The sequence below is a fragment of the Phoca vitulina genome, unplaced genomic scaffold (genome assembly GCF_004348235.1).
Source record: "Phoca vitulina isolate PV1807 unplaced genomic scaffold, GSC_HSeal_1.0 scaffold21, whole genome shotgun sequence".
Classification (NCBI taxonomy): Eukaryota; Metazoa; Chordata; class Mammalia; order Carnivora; family Phocidae; genus Phoca; species Phoca vitulina.
In genome coordinates this window covers 1169930-1189118 of record NW_022589724.1, presented here as the reverse complement: position 1 = coordinate 1189118, position 19189 = coordinate 1169930, and the positions used below count along the sequence as shown (strand labels likewise).

General features: G+C 41.0%; 1 protein-coding gene across 4 annotated transcripts in view; it reads left to right on the top strand.

Moving 5' to 3' along the window:
- TRMO (tRNA methyltransferase O) overlaps window positions 1–19189 on the top strand; it is a 41856-nt gene that overhangs the window by 6873 nt on the left and 15794 nt on the right. For 2 of the 4 annotated variants that reach the window (XR_004301131.1, XM_032418550.1), the window contains exons 3-5: window positions 997–1154; window positions 4770–5432; window positions 7900–8155. Coding sequence is in view for 3 of the 4 variants with exons in the window: in XM_032418550.1 (XP_032274441.1) it covers window positions 997–1154; window positions 4770–5432; window positions 7900–8155 (1077 nt within the window). In the remaining variant the exon portion in view is untranslated. Of the gene's footprint in view, window positions 1–996; window positions 1155–4769; window positions 5433–7899; window positions 8350–19189 lie in introns of those variants that run through there. The other 2 variants (XM_032418549.1, XM_032418551.1) reach the window with 2 other exon arrangements.

The window sequence follows — 19189 nt, the reverse complement described above, 5'->3', positions numbered from 1 at the left end:
ATGTTAAAGTTTTTCTGCATTTTTGTTGGACGGAAAAACAATATACTTTTAAAATTTTATTTATTTACTCATTTGAGAGAGAGAGTGAGCATGCACACACATGGGGAGAGGGGCAGAGGGAGAGAATCCCAAGCAGGGATTGATCTCACCACCCTGAGATCATGATCTGAGCTGAAATCAAGAATCAGATGCTCAACCAACTAAGCCACCCAGGTGCCCCGAGAAAAACAATATTTTATTTTTCAGTTAAATTTCTTAATTATTAGGTTCAACATCTTTTCATTTGGTTGCTACTATTTCTTACTCTTTTGTCAATTCATGTTCTTTGCTTAATTTCTTATAATGAGTTGCCCTTTACTTTGTGATTTGTAGGAACAGTCCATTGTACATGTAGCAAACATTTTCTCCTGGGATGACATTTTGTAGTCATAAATTTAATGATTTAATGAGTTCAAATCTGTTACTGTTTCTCTTCATGGCTTCCTGCTTTTATGTCTTACTTAGGAAGACCCAGTCAAGTTATTTAACATTTCTGAGCCTGGATTTCCTCATTCTTAAATTGGGGGATAAATTACAAATCTTAGGCTTGTTAAGAGAGTTAAATGAGTATAAAAATGTCTAGTAGACTGCCTGGCAAATAGCAGCCCAGGCTCTTACTTTATAAATACTGCTTATTCAGGCACTTGACAAACATTTGTAAAGTTCCTACCACGTGCCAGTAATTGTGTTAGGGGCAAAGGATATAGAGATAAGACTCTGCCTTCCTTCAAGGAATGAGAATGACATTTTTTTTTTCCCCACTGATTACATTGTAATACCATTAAAAGCATTCTTTCAGCTTTAATTTGTGGGATTAAAGATTAAATTTTTTTCCCCCATCAAATCATTATGATAAATTAACTAATGTTCTTTTCAAAGTTTTTTTCACCATCAAATCATTATGATAAATTAACTAGTGTTCTTTTCTTACTTGGTGGTTTGGTTTATTTTCAATAGGATTTTGTTTGTCTTTCACAAAAATGGTCATTTGAGCTGTAAGGCAAAAGTGCAGCCTCCTAGGCTGAATGGTGCAAAGACTGGAGTTTTCTCCACAAGGAGCCCACATCGTCCCAATGCAATAGGACTGACCCTGGCCAAGCTGGAAAAGATAGAAGGTAACAAATTTCATTTCTACTTTTATCTTTTTTTTCCTTATCTAAAAGAAGTCTTATAAAACAAACATAGTATTCACTGGCTGTTATTCAGATGAGTACCAATGGTGTTAACCCCTGAGAACTACCAGGCATGGAAGAACCTGAAATGACTAAAAGAATGTTACCCTTTGAAATCAGCTCTCATAGGATGCTCAGAGTTTAATTATATCATCACATATATTAGAAACTATTACATTATTTAAAAATAATGTATAATTTCATAATCATTAAATTAGTAACCAAATTTTCTCTGACTTGGAATACAATAAATACAAAATTATTCAAAAATAATTGGACACTTTCAGAATTAACACACAGTAACTGGTTGTATGTGTAGATACGGTAAACACATAGGGTGGTGTTGTATTCTTTCTTCCTTGCACCTTTGAGGAAATGGACATGCACTGTGGCTGTAGTACAGTTGTTAACTCTGATGTGTCAGAGGGTCTGCAATGAATCTCACTATAATAACATTTAAACACCTGTCAGATTGTGGAAGTACCTGTGTAGAATACCAGGTTAGTTTTACCTGTGTATTCAGATACAGCCTACTTACTGAGCCATACATTCTTTTTTTTTTTTAAAGATTTTATTTATTATTATTTTTTTTTATTTGAGACAGAGAGAGAGAGAGAGAGACAGAGCACAAGCAGAGAGAGCGGCAGGCAGAGGGAGAAGCAGGCTCCTCGCTGAGCAAGGAGCCCGATGTGGGACTTGATCCCAGGGCCCTGGGATCATGACCTGAGCCGAAGGCAGGAAGGCAGACACTTAACCGACTGAGCCACCCAGGTGTCCCATTCTTTGGAAGCATCCCATTCTTTTTTTTCTTTTTTTTTTTTTAAGTATAATTGACATATTAGTTTCAAGTGTACAGTATGATTTAGTATTTATATACATTGTGAAATGATCACCACAATAAGTCTAGATATCATTTGTCACCATATAGTTAAAAATTTTTTTTCTTATGGTATGAACTTTCAAGATCTACTCTCAACAACTTTCAAATATACAATACAATATTATTGACTGTAGTCACTGTGCTGTACATTACATCGCCATGACTTACTTATTTTATAATTGGGAGTTTGTACCTCTTGAACCCCTTTACCCATTTCACCTATCTCCCTACTCTGTTCCCTCTGGCAACCACTGATCTGTTCTCTGTATCTTTAAGTTTTGGTTTGTTTGTTTTGTTTGTTAGTAAGGCATCCTGTTCTTGAATCACTCTGACCTAATAAGCACATTTGTTGGAGAGACAGAAGACTGGGAGTCAGGAGACCATTCCAGGCTTTAGCTTGCTTGTGGACAAAGGAGTAGGACCAGGCTTTAGCTAAAGTGGACAAAGGAGTAGGACCTGCCCTCTCTGGGACTCCATAGTATTTTAAGGATCTTATGAGACAAAAGCTCTAAGAGTACTTCTCAGGTTACTTAGTGCTAAATAGGTAAGACCAGTTATTTTGCTTGTTTTTTGCCAGAACTTGAACTACCTCCCCTGGGTTGTATTTAACCCAGCCTTGGATAGATTTTCCAGGAAAATTCTGTAGCCAGTCCAACTTGAGCTTTATCAGTTTGTGATGGCCAACCAGCTTGGGTAACAGTACTGAACATTTTATGATCATTTGTGCAACCCACACATATTTTCTGAGCACTGTATATGTGCCAGGCATTGTTTTAGGTGCTGAGGGTATAGTGGTAAACAAATTAGAAATGTAAGAGGCAAACACAATAACACTATAGACATTCTTAACAAATAAGTGTTATGGTGACTACTAGTGTTTGTGTGGTGCTTTACCGTTTATAAAAAGCATTTATGTATGTTATCTGTCAGTGGCTCTTTGGGTTTGATAGGGTAGCAGTCCTCCTTTTATGGATGAGGGAGCTGAGGCTCTTTGATGTTTGATAATATTACCTAATAGCATCCAGCCAGGTGGTTGTATAACTCTAAATCCCATGAACTTTTACATATGCTACAATACTTCCTTCTGCAGACATTGTTAGGCATATCCATTAGTTAGGAAGTCCAAAGTCGTTATTCCAAAGTTCCAGGCTCATTCACAGTGAGCATGTTTTAGAAATCAGAGTCCTTTGTTAGTCTTGTTTTCTAAAATGGAGACAGAGAATGTGATCACATATAATTTTTTGATTCTCATTTGGCCAATTTCCCAAGAATCAAGTTAGTAGACTCTGCACCAGTAGCAGGAGCTGGACATGCAGCTGTATAAGTGAGACAAAAGACCTGTCCTTAATATTTGGCAATGGTGACTTATGTTCTGCTTAATTGTTTGAGTCTTGATGGATGTGTTAGATTTCCATTGCTGTGTAACAAATTACCACACACTTAATCAGTTTATTTATTTATTTATTTATTTATTTATTTATTTTTAAAGATTTTATTTATTTGAGAGAAAGTGAGGGACAGAGCACTAGTGGAAGGGGAGGGGCAAAGGGAGAGGGAGAAGCAGACTCCCTGCTGAGCAGGGAGCTGGATGATGTGGGGCTCGATCCCAGGACCCTGGGATCATGACCTGAGCCAAAGGCAGACACTTAACTGACTGAGCCACCCAGGCACCCCTACTTAATCGGTTTAAAAAATACCCATTTATTATCTTTTTGAAATATTATTATGTTTCATAATAATGAATTTACAAGTATGGGAACAGCTTTGCCAGTCCTCTGCTTAGGATCTTACCAGGCTGCAAATTAGGTGTCATCTGGGATGAGTTCTTACGTGGAAGCTCAACTGTGGAAGAATTTGCTTCCAGACTCCCTCAGGTTGTTGGCAGAATTCACTTCCTTGTAGTTGTGGAACTGAGAGCCACAACTGCTTGCTGGGTGTTGGCTGGTGGCTGCTCTCAGCTCCTAGAGGCTCCTGCAGTGCCTTGTCACATGGGCTTTCCCAGTGTGGTTGCTTACTTCATCAGGCCCACAAGGAGAATCTCTCGAGTGAATCTGCCTGCAGGTACAGGAGTCTCAGATAAGGTAACATAGTCACTGGAGTGATACCATGTCATACTCAAAAGATGGAGATTATCAAAGGGTGTCAACACCAGCAAGTGGGCATTCTGGGGGCCACCTTAGTGTCTGTTTGCCACAGTGGAAATCCTCATTGATCCCACAGAGATATATTGAGGACTCTGATGTGCCTGGAACAGAGTTAGAAGTCCCAGTGATGCAAAGATGAGTCAGTGCTCAAGGGCCTACTCACTGTCTAGGGAGAAAGACCAACTAGGTCACTGCCAGACCATGTGAAATGGGCTGTAGTAGAGGTTTGTACATAGGTTTCTCTGTGGAACCCAGAGGAAAGAATGCTTATGTGTGGAAGAGCCAGAAAGGCTCTGTAGAAGAGGTATTATAGAAGAGCCTTAAAGAGCATGTAGAAGTTCAACAGGTGAAGAAGAGGATGGGTTTCCAGGTAGAATGAAAAGGGTGTGTTGGCACCAGGTATAAGAGAGCCTGGTGTGTAAGAGAATTGTGAGTTAAACTTGGTGAGGCATAGGCAGATGGTGTTGGTTCTTAATTGTTTGCACTGTTCTTCATTGTTAAGATTTCTAAGAGGATGTGTTTTTCACATTATAGGTGGAGCTATATATCTTTCTGGAATTGACATGATTCATGGCACACCTATCCTAGACATAAAGCCCTACATAGCTGAGTATGATTCGCCACAAAATTTGATTGAGCCCCTACAGGACCTTAATTTACAGAATAACCAATATAAACCGCAAAACACATCCCGGTCTAATGGCAAGACTGACAGCTGTGACCAGCGACAGCTCTCAAGGTGTGATAAACCACAAGCCTGTAGTCACACTAAGGAGAAACCTAAATGTCCTGAAGACAGAACTTCAGGAGAGAACTATATGAAACATGATAACTCAGCAAAAATCCAGCGAAACTCCCCTCAGCACAGGGACATAGCAGCAGATTTGGGTTTAGAATCAAGACGTGATCAGAGTCTGACTGTGGCAGAAGAACAAATTGGCTCATATTGCCTTGAGAAGAGCTTTTCAGAGGAAGGTACAGAAAAGAAGCTAAAGAGAGGGAAAGAAGCAGTGATCACACAAGGAAATAGTGCAGAGATGCCACCCATGGCTCCCCCCTGCCCTTCCAGGGCCGGTGCATCCCGCCGCAGCGTGGTCCCAGCCTGGGTGAGAGAGGCCCCTGTGGCCACCTTGGAAGTCCGCTTCACCCCTCACGCAGAGATGGACCTTGAGCGCCTCAGTTCAGAAGGTGGACCAGGTACTTTCTGTCTCTTGTTTCGGAATGAGAGCTTTAGCCAAATTTGGTATTTCTGAGGGCAGTTATATGGAGTGTTTGTCAGTATGACTGGTGGTAAGAAATGTAGGAGTATAAAATTATATTTGGGCAGCAGCACCATCTGACGATGCGCCTTGTTCAGCACAGTGAGTCCCAGACACTCAGTAAAGTGTTTGCTGAGAATGGTTGCTGCCTCACGAGGTGGCTCATGATTTAGGGCCTCTTGTCAATCTGTTACAGTAGTTCCTGGAGTTTTCAAACAGCATTCAGAAGCTAAATTGTGCTTGTTCTATACTTGGGTTAAGTTTTTTCATCTGTTTCACTATCTGACTAGAGACGTATCCCATCTTATTCTAACTATCAGGTAGCTGATAGCTCTCCCTATGGCACAGAGCCTAGGGGTAAAAGGGAAGAGTCTCTTAGCACAGTAACTGTCCCTGTAACAAGTCTTAGCACTAGAGACCTGCCCTTCACTGTAGAAGAGAGGCCACCGGGCTTTTACTTGGAGCTTGTGTACTTTAACACATGGTTTTTAACAGACACTGTAACCTGGTTTTCCCAGCCCATAGCTGATCCGAGGCAGCAATCTAGAATGAAGGAAGGTGGTTGCAGTGAGTCCAGTAAGAAGTAGCCAGTTAGTTGCCAGGGATATGTCTTATTTCATCTGCCACTCCACAGTGTGTTTCTCATTCTTTCCAAAGGCTTTATGTTTAAACAAAGCATTTGATTTTTAAATTGACCTCTTTATTTAAAAAGTTTTGTTTATGAAAGTTGTTTCATCATTGTATACAGTTGATGGGAGGAGGAAGGTCAGTTTTAAAAGGTTTTTGTGATAGAACAAAGAAAGCAGTGCTGCCTAGAAGATACTTTATATTTATACTTACCCTTTGGCCTGCATTTATCAGTGAATGCTTCCTACTTTGGAAAGATTTATCTTTTTCAAACTGTAGTGCTGTGTGTCTGAGAGGTTATAATGTGCCTTGTTGATTCGAAAAAATCGTTAAAAAGAGAAATTATGAAATGTAACTATAAAACAGGGACTGATTGAGACCAACAGAATTTGGAGTTAATATAGAAATAAGAAATGACCTCAGAAGGTTTAGAGTCTAGAAAAGATAAAAGATACTGAAATGGTGGCGGTGTGTTGGTGTAGGGGTGGGGGGATTGGCGCTGGAATGGAGTGCTTGTGGGCACATGAGGGGGAGAAAGATTATGACTTGGGGAGCAGGGAGGAAATCTGGGAAGGCTTCCTGGAGGAAAAAGTATTTGAGCTGAGTCTGGAAGAATTAAGTAGGCAGAGAAGTGAGGGAAGGGCACCTATTACAAATGAACAGCCACGCCAAGGCCTGGAACTTTTACCAATTACACTGTTACTGAAGAGTGTGATGTTTTTGGAATTCCTCTTTTTTGAGTGGCCCTGGAGTCATTTCATGAGCCATGCAATAAAAGAATCTTAGCACTGCATACTTGGTCCTTGGTGGGGATTTTTTGTTTTTTGTTTTTTTGTTTTTTTTTAAGGATTCCATGTGATCAACACTTGAATTAGTCCTTGGTTTTTGACCAAAGATTGAACTTCATGGCTTTATTTACGAACTTACTGGATATAACCCAAGTGATTTTTGGCTGTTTTCTAAAAATTGAATTTACTTTCAGAGGAATAAAGATCCACCACCACTGCAGATGCTATTTTGAACAAGAACAACATTATTTAAAGCACATACCTGGCCTTCATTTGGATGTATGTTATATTGTAGCTATTAAAAATTAAGTCACAGTTAATTTTTTATTTAAGTTTTGTACATACTGTATTTTTAAAAATTAAAATACATTCATGATGATATGTAGGAAGCTTTGCCACTTAACAGGGTGTATATCTGTTTACCTGAAATATGCACCTTGGTGGTTTGGGGTGGCCTGTTCGCTAGTCATGGTATTTAACTTTCTCATAGTACCTATTTTACTCTTTCAGAAGGACTGTCCCATTTCCTTGTTCCTTAGGGAATGTGGTGTTACTTTTAAGTAGGGCTGTGATACCAGCTCTCTGAGACACCGTGCCTTGCCTACAGCTGGTGCTTTGGGCCTGTGTGGGTTTAGTCTTCTTTCTTGTGGCTTTCCGAGAGTGCTGGGACTGTCATGCATTTCCCTGACCCCGTACAGACTTAATTACTACTCCATTCTGAGAAGAAAATGACGAGGAATCAAATTAAAGTCGACATTGAACATAGAAGATTTTGTTCAGCAAATGACAATTTGGGGTACGCATAGGTTTAATCTAATGATAGTAAATACCACTTGAAAGTGACATGCTCTGTAACAACTGAGTAGATTGCCAAACCCAGTTCATTTCAAGTGATCGTCAAGGAACCAACCAAACTCCACATTGAAGTTCACTGTAATGAAATTTGACCTGCATGATTTTCAGCATTAAGTTGTATTCTTTTCATTGCAGATGGCAGTCAGCCTTCATTTAAATATTTTCAATCAGCAGAGGAAGCAAGGCATGCCATTGAGGCTGTGTTGTCAGCTGACCCTCGGTCTGTATATCGACGGAAGCTCTGCCAGGACCGCCTTTTCTACTTTACTGTAGACATAGCGCACATCACTTGCTGGTTTGGCGATGGCTTTGCAGAGGTTCTAAGGATCAAGCCGGCTTTGGAGCCTGTTCAGATGACTGACCCTGAGGAGTCCTTGGTGTCTCTGGGATCGTAAGTAGCCTCCATCATGTGTTTAAAACAGCCTAATTGACTTTGGATGTGGCTGTTGCATTAACTATACAAGCTAATGATGTGCCTTCTTTGCAGAAAGAAGCAACACTTTGTGATCTCACTGCTTTGATTGATTATGGTTGTTCAAAATATTTATTTGAAAAACATTTTTAATAAACAGAGATTTAGAGAAATTTAGAGAAATTTCTGTATGCTTTTCATTTAGTTAATATTGAAGAATCCAAAGGTGGTGATATCTCAGTGATTTCTGAAAGAAGTGGATTGTTTTTGGCACTTGGTAAAACTGGGCAGAGATCATTCTAGCAGGAACTTACAAGCTCAGGGGATCTGTTCAACAGTTCGTATTGGTTTTCCTGTCTGGAAAAGCTTGACCTCTCTATTTTATTATACATCAAACGGAGTTGGGACACCTGGGTGGCTCAGTTGGTTAAACATATGCCTTCGGCTCAGGTCATGATCCCAGAGTCCTGGGATCGAGTGTCATGTCGGGCTCCCTGCAGGGGGCCTGCTTCTCCCATTCTGTCTGCCTGCCACTCCCCCTGCTTGTGCTCTCTGTCGAGTAAATAAATAAATTCTTAAAAAAAAGAAATCAAACTGAATTAACAATGTCTTAGGAATCTAACAGATCAAAAACAAATGGTTATAAAGATCTTTAGAGATTAAACCCCTGTGTTTTATAGACTTTGTCATACACACATATGTATGTATATAGTATACATATATTTAATCTTGATTCCAAAGTAAGGACTCTGATGTTTCTTTGGATGTCTTTGTATCAGAAAAGAAAGTCAAAGAAAGTCCCAGAAGTCCAAGAAAATAATTACTGGTTTATTTCTTATTTATTCTATGAGTATTTACTGAAAACCTACTATGGGTTAGGTTTTGGTGATAAAATGAGATAAAAACAAGATGCAGTTCTTGTTGTAAGTCATAGGGGAGGAGGAAGATATGAGTGCATTATTGTGTTACAGTTAGATAAATATAGTAATTAAGTCTGTACATGGTTCCTGTGTAGTATGATGTAGGAAGCAGTTGTAAGAATGCATTGCCTATAGGTGATTTTGATGATGTGATCTGAGATAACTGAAGATTTACGATCAGCATAACCAAATTAGACACCTGTCAACATGACAGGCTTTCCTAATCACAATTGTAAATCTTAATAGCTGATTGATCATGGTTTTGAAACGAGCCCTGCTGCTTGTAGATACTTGCACAGAGTCATTTGTGGCTGATGACACTGCACTCTTGAACCAAACGATTATCTTGGAGGTTACTTAGAACCTCTCGGGGGAAGTATCTTTAATTTGATTTTTAAAAGATCTCTATTTTGAGATAATTATAGATTCACAGGAGGGTGCAAAAAATAGTGTAGAGGCCGTGTATACCCTTCACATAGCTTCTTCCTATGGTAACTTATATAAATTGTAGTATAACGTTAAAACTAGGAAGTTGACATTGGTATGATCTACCCTTTATTTTGATTTTGATGTCTTTTTTCTTAAAATTATTTTGAGACTAAATCAGGGCTTGAAGCACAAAATGTTGATATTTAATATTGAAAAAATAGTCTGAGGATGATACCATCCAGCCTTCTAGCAACAGGACTATTCAGTTGTTTGGAGTTTTAACATACTTTCTCAGGATTTTAGAACTAAAATCCTAAATACAATCCAGTTTAGTTCTCTCTGCCCACTCACAGTCAGTGATGATCCTTCACCCCTGCCCTTTGTAGTTCCTTATGTATGATAGTGCTCATTATTAAAATATTTTTCATTTCTATGAGATAAAATCTGTTCTCTGATAACTCCACCCTCTAGTGGGGCCACATGGCATAAGGCTGATCATGCTCCCATGCTAGCCTGTCAGATACCATTCCAGCTCCCTACCCCTCGGTCCTGTCTCTGCTGAGCCACCCTCATTTCCTTCAGCTCTTTCCCATTTAACATGATGTTAAGCCTCTTCCCCAATCTTTGAATCCCCTGTGTGAGCTTTTGTCTCTACGCATGTATTTTCAGTGTCCCGTTGTGAGGAAATTTGGATCTCTAAGTCATGAACTTCCATCCCCCAGAAAGACAAATAGTTTGAAGTAAGTCTTATATTCCTTTTTGTTGTGGGAGCTTTAACAGAAGAAGAAGAAAGGGACACAATACTCTACTATGCATAAATGTTATCTACTTCAAATTTTAGCCTTTGTTTTTTGGTGCCAGTAGGGGGAGCCCTTGATAACTGATTATTTTCACTAGCTTGGAAATAAATTCCAGGAATTCAAGCTGTTCAGGTAATTTTGGCTTTCAGCCCACTTACCCCAGCTTTCCAAAACAGTAACTTCCACAAGATGCTTCCACTGATGCTTGTCAATCACATATAGGAAGAGATTAGAGGATGAGTGCCATTTATTAAATTTTTAAATTGTAGCTTGGCTTAAGGGCTAGGATGGATTATTTCAGCATGTGGAGGCTGTGCACAACCAGATAGACTCATTAGCCAGACCCATGAGCATGTATATACAAGGTGTTCACTCTGTTTATGTATTTGTGACTTTTTTTTTTTTTTTGAAAGAAGAGAGTGGAATTGAAGATACCAATCAGCCTCTTGTTGGTAGTTTTTGTTTTATGATAATCGTCCCAAAGAAGGTAGGTGAAGACTCAATAAGAGTGAAATATGTATCAGTTAGTGAACTTCTATCATGTCCTTGGCACCGGGCTACATGCTTCTCATACACTGATCAGAGGTTAAGTAACATACTGAAGCTCACACAGCTGGTCAGCCATGCATTGAGGATTTCAACCCACCCAGTCTGGCCCCAGAGTTGGCTCCCTTCCCAGTGTGGCTCTGCTGTCTCCCCCATGCAGATGCAGATGCGCAGCAAACCATGCTGGTTTATTTGAGGGTCAGCAGCTTCATGTGCTTAATAAGTGTAGGACACTTAGAGTGACGTTCATGGGAATCCAAGCACTAAATAAAGAACGGGGAGGAATACAAGTAGAAATGCCTTTTCCTACCAGATCTCTGTGGAACCTCCTGGGAAGCAGCATGGGAAATGTGGAGAATACTGAATTTAGCCTCAGAAACTTCAAGTGCCGTTTTCTGCTCTGCCTTGTGCTAGCTGTGTGATCTTGGGCAAGTCACTGCACCCATCTCCAAATCCCTGCCCTCACAGAGTTGTTACAAGGATAATACTTGGGAAAGTATTTTCTGAACTCTTCAGTGGTCTACAAATGTAGATAATATTTTAATTGTGCCCGTCATCATTGATACCCTTTCTTTGCCACTGTGCTCTGGCTCACCTGCCTGGACAAGCAGACTCAGGGGAACCAAGGGGTCCTTCAAATACAAGGTATGGATAGCCTCTGTTTTCTTTGTTTATTACAGAATTTTTTTTAAAGGACTCCTTTTAGCAAGTTACAGGATGCTTTGCTAGGGGAGATATCACAGAGTGCCCCCACCTTAAGGACCCAGTCGACATGAAGCCACATGCTCAGGGCAACATCTTCCTTCCACCCGACCTTCCCTTCTAGGATTGCACATATATCACGAACTGCCTTCCTTGCCTGTGTGTACAATCAGCGGGTCAACCACTTTCTCACACTTTTTGACCTTCTTTCCTGATTCAGCCCAGATGCTTCAGGAAAATCTCTGCATTTCTTTTTTATAAGAAGATAAAAGTGTAGTCATGCCATGAAATTATTCTCTATGACAGAGAACAGGCAAGTCATAAGGGTTAAAGCTCAATATGACAGGGATTTTCTGCTACTGTTAAAATAAGGCTCCTAATATAGGTAGTCATCAAGTGACTCTCCAGCATTCTCTCTAGTCTACTCCCTGCCCCTTCTCCACCTTTGTAGGTTACAGCAGCTGCAGCTCACAGAGGGTTCAAGGTTTAGGTCAGTGCATGTGACTGTGAATAGGCATAAGAAAAGCCTTTTCAGTATCCACAGGAGGTAAAAATTCAGTGATCTACTCTATTTTTTGATGGAGTGAGCCACTTGCCCAGTGAACTCCCACCACACTAACCAATCAAATTTGAGTCAAGGTGTGTTTATGTTGTGCTGACAAAAAAGGTGGGATTGGATGTAACACGATGTTATCCCACCTCTGCTGCCTTGTAAATCACTTGAGAATTCTATTCAGATTCTTCACTAATTCATGGAATTCAAGATATAGAAAGCTTTTTTATTCAATGTTAACAGTTTTTATTTTATTTATTTATTTATTTATTTTTTAAGATTTTATTTATTTTTTGACAGAGAGACAGTGAGAGAGAGAACACAAGCAGGGGGAGTGGGAGAGGGAGAAGCAGGCTTCCCGCGGAGCAGGGAGCCTGATGCAGGGGTCGATCCCAGGACCCTGAGATCATGACCTGAGCAACCTGAAAAGGTGTTTTGAGTTTCAGAAAGGTTTTTTATAAATTAAGTTTTTGGGTTATCACATGCTTCTAAATCAGGGACTATCTGTGTTTTTGAAGGGATCTAGTCATAGAGCCATGTGGAAAAACTTACAAATGACATAAATACTAAGTATGTTTTAAAATATCCTATTCATTTGTGTAAAATGAGGTTATACAAATCGATGTTTACACACATGTAGAAAATTTCTGGAAGGATAAATAAAAATATGGTTAACAATGGTTGCCTCTGTGGGTTGGTCTCTGGGGGCTCATTGAGGAAGGAAACTTTATTTTCTTCATTATGTTGTGAATTTTTTCTAATCATGAACACATTATTTTTATATGTGGAGCATAAGGAGAGTAAAAGGTCCTAACTTAAATAAGTTAGATTTATGTATCTAAATACATAACTATATGTCCTCTCCTCCTCCCCCCCACAAATCTGATAAATAGAGTTAGAGACATTTTTACTTTTTTCTGGAGCATCACATGTGGATCACAAAACCAGAAACCACCCAGGTCACACATCAGCTGTAGAGCTGAGCCAGTTTGAGGCAGGTAAACTGGCTGAGCCTCGACGGCTTGTCCCTGAGGGTGTACTGGCGTTTTCTTGTCTTCCAGAGAGAGGGTTTTGGATAAGACATAGTCCCTCCAGGCAGAAAACAGGCACCTATTCAGATGGTGTTGCTGGCACAGGGCTGAGCCATAGGAGAGCACCTTAGCCCTGTATTCACCCAGCCTGCGCAGTTCATCCAATCTGGACTAAGGGATGGGTCTCTGCTTGTAGGATCCGTTCACTCATCAGCTCCACCCACTGAATCCTCTGGCTACTTGCATTATTTAGTAAGCTCACAGGCTATGTGACTGGTGGGGATTGCTGTTCCTGCATCTCCAGAGTTGGCCCTTACCCACCGGAGGAATGGAAGCTCAGTCAGCAAGAAAGGAGAAGCTTGGAGCTGGGGATCAGCTGTGCCCATGGGGTAAGGGGGCTGTGCTGAGGTGGAGGTGGGGCAGACTTGGAGGAAGGGTAGGTTGGCGTGTTGGCAGGTGGCAGAGCAGAGCCTGTGTAGTGGGTGGAGTGGGGCTGTCAAATGATTCGGAGGCTCAGGCTCTTGCCTAGGTTGGGGGAGGAGTTGAGGTCAGAGAGAACTGGCAGAGCCAAGGCAGGACCGAGTCCCAGAGGGGTTAGGCAGGTTATCTAGGCATCCCCTCGTATCAGAACTGGAGATTTTTCTTTCTTAATTATTTGCCTAATATCCTATCTTGGCCAAGATAAAACGTCACATTCAAAGATACCTTTCATATATAGTCAGAAAACATGAGTATAAAGTGTTTGCAAATGACTATAAGGGGAAAACAATTGGCATAAAATTAGGGAAGTCAAGCACAAAATGTCCACTGGTTCATAAGGTGGGAGAAGTTTGGTCATCAGAGCTTGCCCTCTCCTCCTCTTGGGAATACTTCTACTACCACATGAATAAGCCTGGGTTAGCCTACTGGATAATTAGAGATAAATGGCTGAGTCTCAGCTGACCTTGAACCAGTCACAATGCATACAAATGAAGGTAACCTACATCATCTAGCTCTGAGTGTTCCTAGACCAGAAAAACTGCCCAGCCAATACATAGAAACATAAGGGGAAAATATTTTGTTTCAAGCACTAATTTTAGAGTGATTTGTTACAAAGCAAAAGCTAGCTTTTAGTATTTAGCTACCACACTCTTGAGGGGAGCAGTAGAAATCTGGTTTATCTAACAGGGGGGTTAACATGAAAAAAAGTCCTTAAATGATGAAGTGGTCTTTAGGGTAGGATAGATTTTTGTGATAAAAAATAATGAAAGAGTAAATAATAGCTAATGTTTTGTCAAGCTCTATGGGTCAGGTATGGAGCTTTACATGGTTAACTCATTGTAAGGAAAGATGATGTTATTTCCATTGTACATATGAGCAAACTGAGGCTCAGGGACATTTAATTACTTTATAGCTAGGAAGGGATATAAATCCCTTAGGATATAAATCCAGAGTCTGTCAAACTGCAGAACCAACATTCTTAAATACTAACTTCAAAGTTTTTAGCTAGGAGAATCTACAAATGGCAGTTCCATTAAAAAAAGAAGAAGAAAAAGAGCCAGAAAACCAGACTACATGAGTTCATCACCTCTTTCTCTCAAATCACATCTCTGATTTCTGGATAAGCATAGCATGAATCCACGCATTTGTTTCTGCTACCTGCTAAAATCCTGATAAATGACAGCAAAAAGGAGCAAATCAAACCCAAAGTAAGCAGCAGGAGGAAAATAATAAAGATCAAAGCAGAAATCAATGAAATAGAAAACAAAAAATAGAGGAAATCACTAAAACCAAAAGCTGGTTCTTTCAGATCAATAAAATTGATAAACTTCTGGCCAGACTGATTAGAAAAAGGCCCCAATTAAAATATCAGGAATGAGAGGTGACACCTCTATAGATTCTACAGATAGTTCAAGGGAATATTATGAACAACTTTATGCCAATAAATTTTAAAACTTAGATGAGATGAATGAATAAAAAAATATGAAAGATACCAATTATCAAAATCTAGTTAAATAAATAATCTGAATAGCCCTTGTATCAAATTCAAATTGTATTTAAAAACCTTCTCACACAGAAAACTTCAGATGCAGATGGCTTCACTGGGGAATTCTATCAAGAACCGTTCTTCTAGGAAGAAAAAAAAAAATTCTGAACAAACTCTTTGAAAATATGAAAAGGAATACTTTTCAACTCATTTTGTGATCCCAAAATTACCTTGATACCTAAACCAAACAAAACTATTACAAGAAAGAAAACTACAGACCAATATCTCTTGTGAGAGTATAGTTGCAAAAGTTTTAAACAGAATTTTAGGAAATGTAATCCAACAATATATTAAGGGATAATACATCATGACTGAGTAAGATTTATCCCAGGAATGTGTGGTTGGTTTAACATTTTAAAAAAATCAATGTAAGTCATCATATTTATAAACTAAGAAAGAAAAAAACTGGGGTGCCTGGGTGGCTCAGTTGGTTAAGCATCTGCCCTCGGCTCAGGTCATGATCCCAGAGTCCTGGGATCCAGCCCCTCTTCGGGTACCCCGCTCAGTGGGGAGTCTGCTTCTCCTTCTCCCTCTCCCTCTGCCCCTCTCCCCACTTGTGCACATTCTGTCTCTTTCTCAAATAAATAAAATCTTAAAAAAAAAAAACATTTCAGTAGATGCAGAAAAAGCGCTTGACCAAATCTAATATCCATTCCTGGTTTAAAAGAACCCTCAAAACTAGGAATGGAAGGGAACATCCTCAGTCTGATAGAGGGCATTCTCAAAACACCTACACCCAACATCATACTTAATGGTGAAAGACTGAATGCTTTCCACCCTGAGATCAAGAACAAGACAAGGATGTCTCCACACGCTACTTCTGTTCAATATTGTACTGGAGGTACTAGCTAATGCAGTAAGGCAAGAAAAAGAAAGAAATAGAATTTTCCTATTTACAGATAACAGATCTATGAAGAAAATTCAAAATTGACAAAAGCCACTAGAACTAATAAGTGAGTTTAACAAAGAAATGGAATATAAGGTCAAAAAACAATAAAATTTATCTCTATATATTAGTAATGAACAACTGGAAGTTTAAATAAAAATGCCATTTACATAAACTTATGAAATAGGGATAAAATTTATCAAAATATGTATGATGTCTGTACACAAAATTATAGGACATTGCTGAGGGAAATTGAAAAAATGGAGATATCTACAATGTTTGTGAATCAGAGGACATAGTATCATTAACATATCAACTCTCCTCAAATTGATTTATAGATTCAAGGGAATTAAGTAGGCAGGCTATCTAAGGCAGGGGGTACTTCAGTGGGACAACCCTGATGCTGGCTCTGCATCTCTACCTCCAATATGAACCTCAGTCCATCAGCAAACTGCTCTTTAAGGCTTGGCTGTTCCAGATCTTGGGCAACCAACACTTGGGGTGGGGGCAATACTTGGCCACTGGAGCCCCTTGGCCACTCAGACATTCAATTTCTGAGCATCTCTCAGCTCACTGACTCTCAGAACATCTTCCAATTATGATATAGCAGCTGGAGTCTTCTTGGACTTCACTGTCTCCCTGGATTATATGACCCTTGAGGGAATCTCTAAATTAATCTCCCAATATCCTTTTCCTGAAGTGGAAACTCCAAGGAGATGCTCCCCTCTATGGGGCTCCCCTCCAGACATTCATTCTGTTCTCTGCCTCTGGGGCACTGCTTCTCCATGGCTGGAGTCTGTGGGTACACAACTCCACTCTTATCCCTTGGGTCATGTCCTGCCATCATTTGACTGGGAGTGACTCTGGACTGCCTCTCTTGTCCTTCATATAGTCACATTGTGCCACGATTTGTCCATGATGATGGGCAAAAGTTTGTCTCCTCTTCTCCTTGGACTGAGGGTCCTGTGTGAACCATGACCAACATCTCAGGGCCCTCTGGTTTCCTTGCTCACACTGGAAGGCCAGGGAAAGGACTATCCAGGGTAAGAACTGCATTTTTTGTGATCAGCTTGTCTCCAGACCTGTGCAATGAATGGTTTCTTTCAAAGAGCTAATAAGCAACCTTGGCTTAGCCATCCCTGAAACATGGGTGGCTGGGAGAGAAAAGCGGACTGGGAAGAAATCATGATTGGGTCTCTATCAATGTAACAATTTTATGGATTCAAGGACCTTGAGAGGTAAGTTCTACCTCGGCTGTACCCCAAACCATATAACCTGGACTTCTAGTACTTATCTAATGCCTGGATCAAGGAAGGAAATCTTCCAAGAGGTATTCAGACAGTGTTCCTGATTCATGAAGGTGCCAAATTTCCAGTTTCTTATTAACTATAGGACTTCGAGGAGGGGGCAGTTGGCAACAAGCCATGAACTACACACACCTACAAGGGCTCCTGCTGGAGTTATGTACCCAACCTTTTGTCCAAGTGAATCTTTAGGGTGTTTTCCAGTTGTATCTAGTCTAGGTTCTCCCTTGAACCCTTTGGTGAGTCATTCCCTGAGTGGCATACCAAGTCACTTTCTCTCCTTAGAATCAGACCCTAGGCTCCTCATGGGGTAGCTTTCTAAATACTAGATTATTGGGGGGAGGGCACTTCCTTGGGCTATGCTCCATACTCTTTGTAGGTCATTCCCTAGCTGGCACTTTGCCAGGCCCCTCACGTGGAAACTTCCTGGATGCCTCTGTGTCATCTGGTCTAGATCCTTCCCTGCTGCTTTGGCACTTGTGACAGAGGATTGTGAAGATCCACGTTTGCCCTTTGGCCAAGAAGTCCCTGCTGGTTTGCTGTGAGGCTGTATCTGTGCCAGATGGGCTCAGTGCTGGATGAAGCTTTGAAGGTGGTGCTCCAGCTGCCCCCAGATCTCCTTGCTAGGAAATTCTCCATCAAGGATGGAGCCTGATACTTGAGACAGAGAGTCTCCTGTACTGTTATACTGAGGACTGTTGGGAGCCAGAGAATTAAAGATTTCCTGAGATCTTTGGAACAAAAGAAGGCAAACATCACAAATGTTCCAGCTGCTTCTACAATAAGTGCCAATCCAGGGATTGAATTTCCCTTGGGTGAGAGTCTGTACTTCATCCTGGGGTCTAGGGAAGGACACTCCACGGGCCCTAACTGGGGCTGAGATAGTGGGAGAGAAACTGAAGGGGGCGCCTGGGGTAAGGGCTGAGGCCAGTGGGGATTCTTTAGCCTGGATATGAACTGGACCCATTAGGGAATCCACTAAATAAGACAAAGGAAGACACTAGTGGGATCAACCCTGTCCAGAGACCAGGACAGTAGCCCCCAAGGACTCTGTACAGAGAAGGGAGACCCTGGGAGAGCTGGTTCCATTTCTGCTGCAAAGAGCCTCCCGCCCCTCCTCCAGTGTTTGGGGTTTGGGAACTGAGGACTGTGCATTTATCTATGTTACTCCACAAGGGTTGGGAGCCTTCAGTGTCCCATGTGTCAGCAAGAGACTAAAGTAGTTCCAGAAGATTTCACTGATGTGCTTCAGTTGTTTGGGAAGTACCCCTCCTCCTATTCTTTCTCCTCCATAATCTGGAAATTCACTCCTTTTCTGACTTGTGTATTCAAGAGCTCTTAGATATCAGGACTGAGGGAGAGGCTACCACCTCAATGCACCTGCTTGCAGAGTCCCCCAGAGACAGGCCTCTGAGAGAGGGGAGGGCTCAGGCAGAGATGTGGAAGACAAAGGGGACACAGAGGGGGCAGCATCTTCCCCAGCCTCCCTAAACATCAGAAGATGAGCTTCTACAGTCACTCTGTCACGACTCTCCCAGCAGGGATCTTGCTGCCCTCATTAAGAAGTTAGCCCAGGTGGCCGCACAAGATAAGAGGTACAAGCTACAGCCAGGAGCAGAGTGGGGATGGGGGACCCAGCAGGCCTGGCAGGAGTCACATTGCCCTACATCACTGACTTCATGACACTTCTTTCATTTCTCATGCAGAAATTCCTTTCACATTCCCTCCCTATAAGTTTGCCCTCGCATGTCAAGTTCGGCTGCAGTGGAGCCCTGGAATCACATAGGCCGTGCTAGGAATAGAAGTACAGGAAACA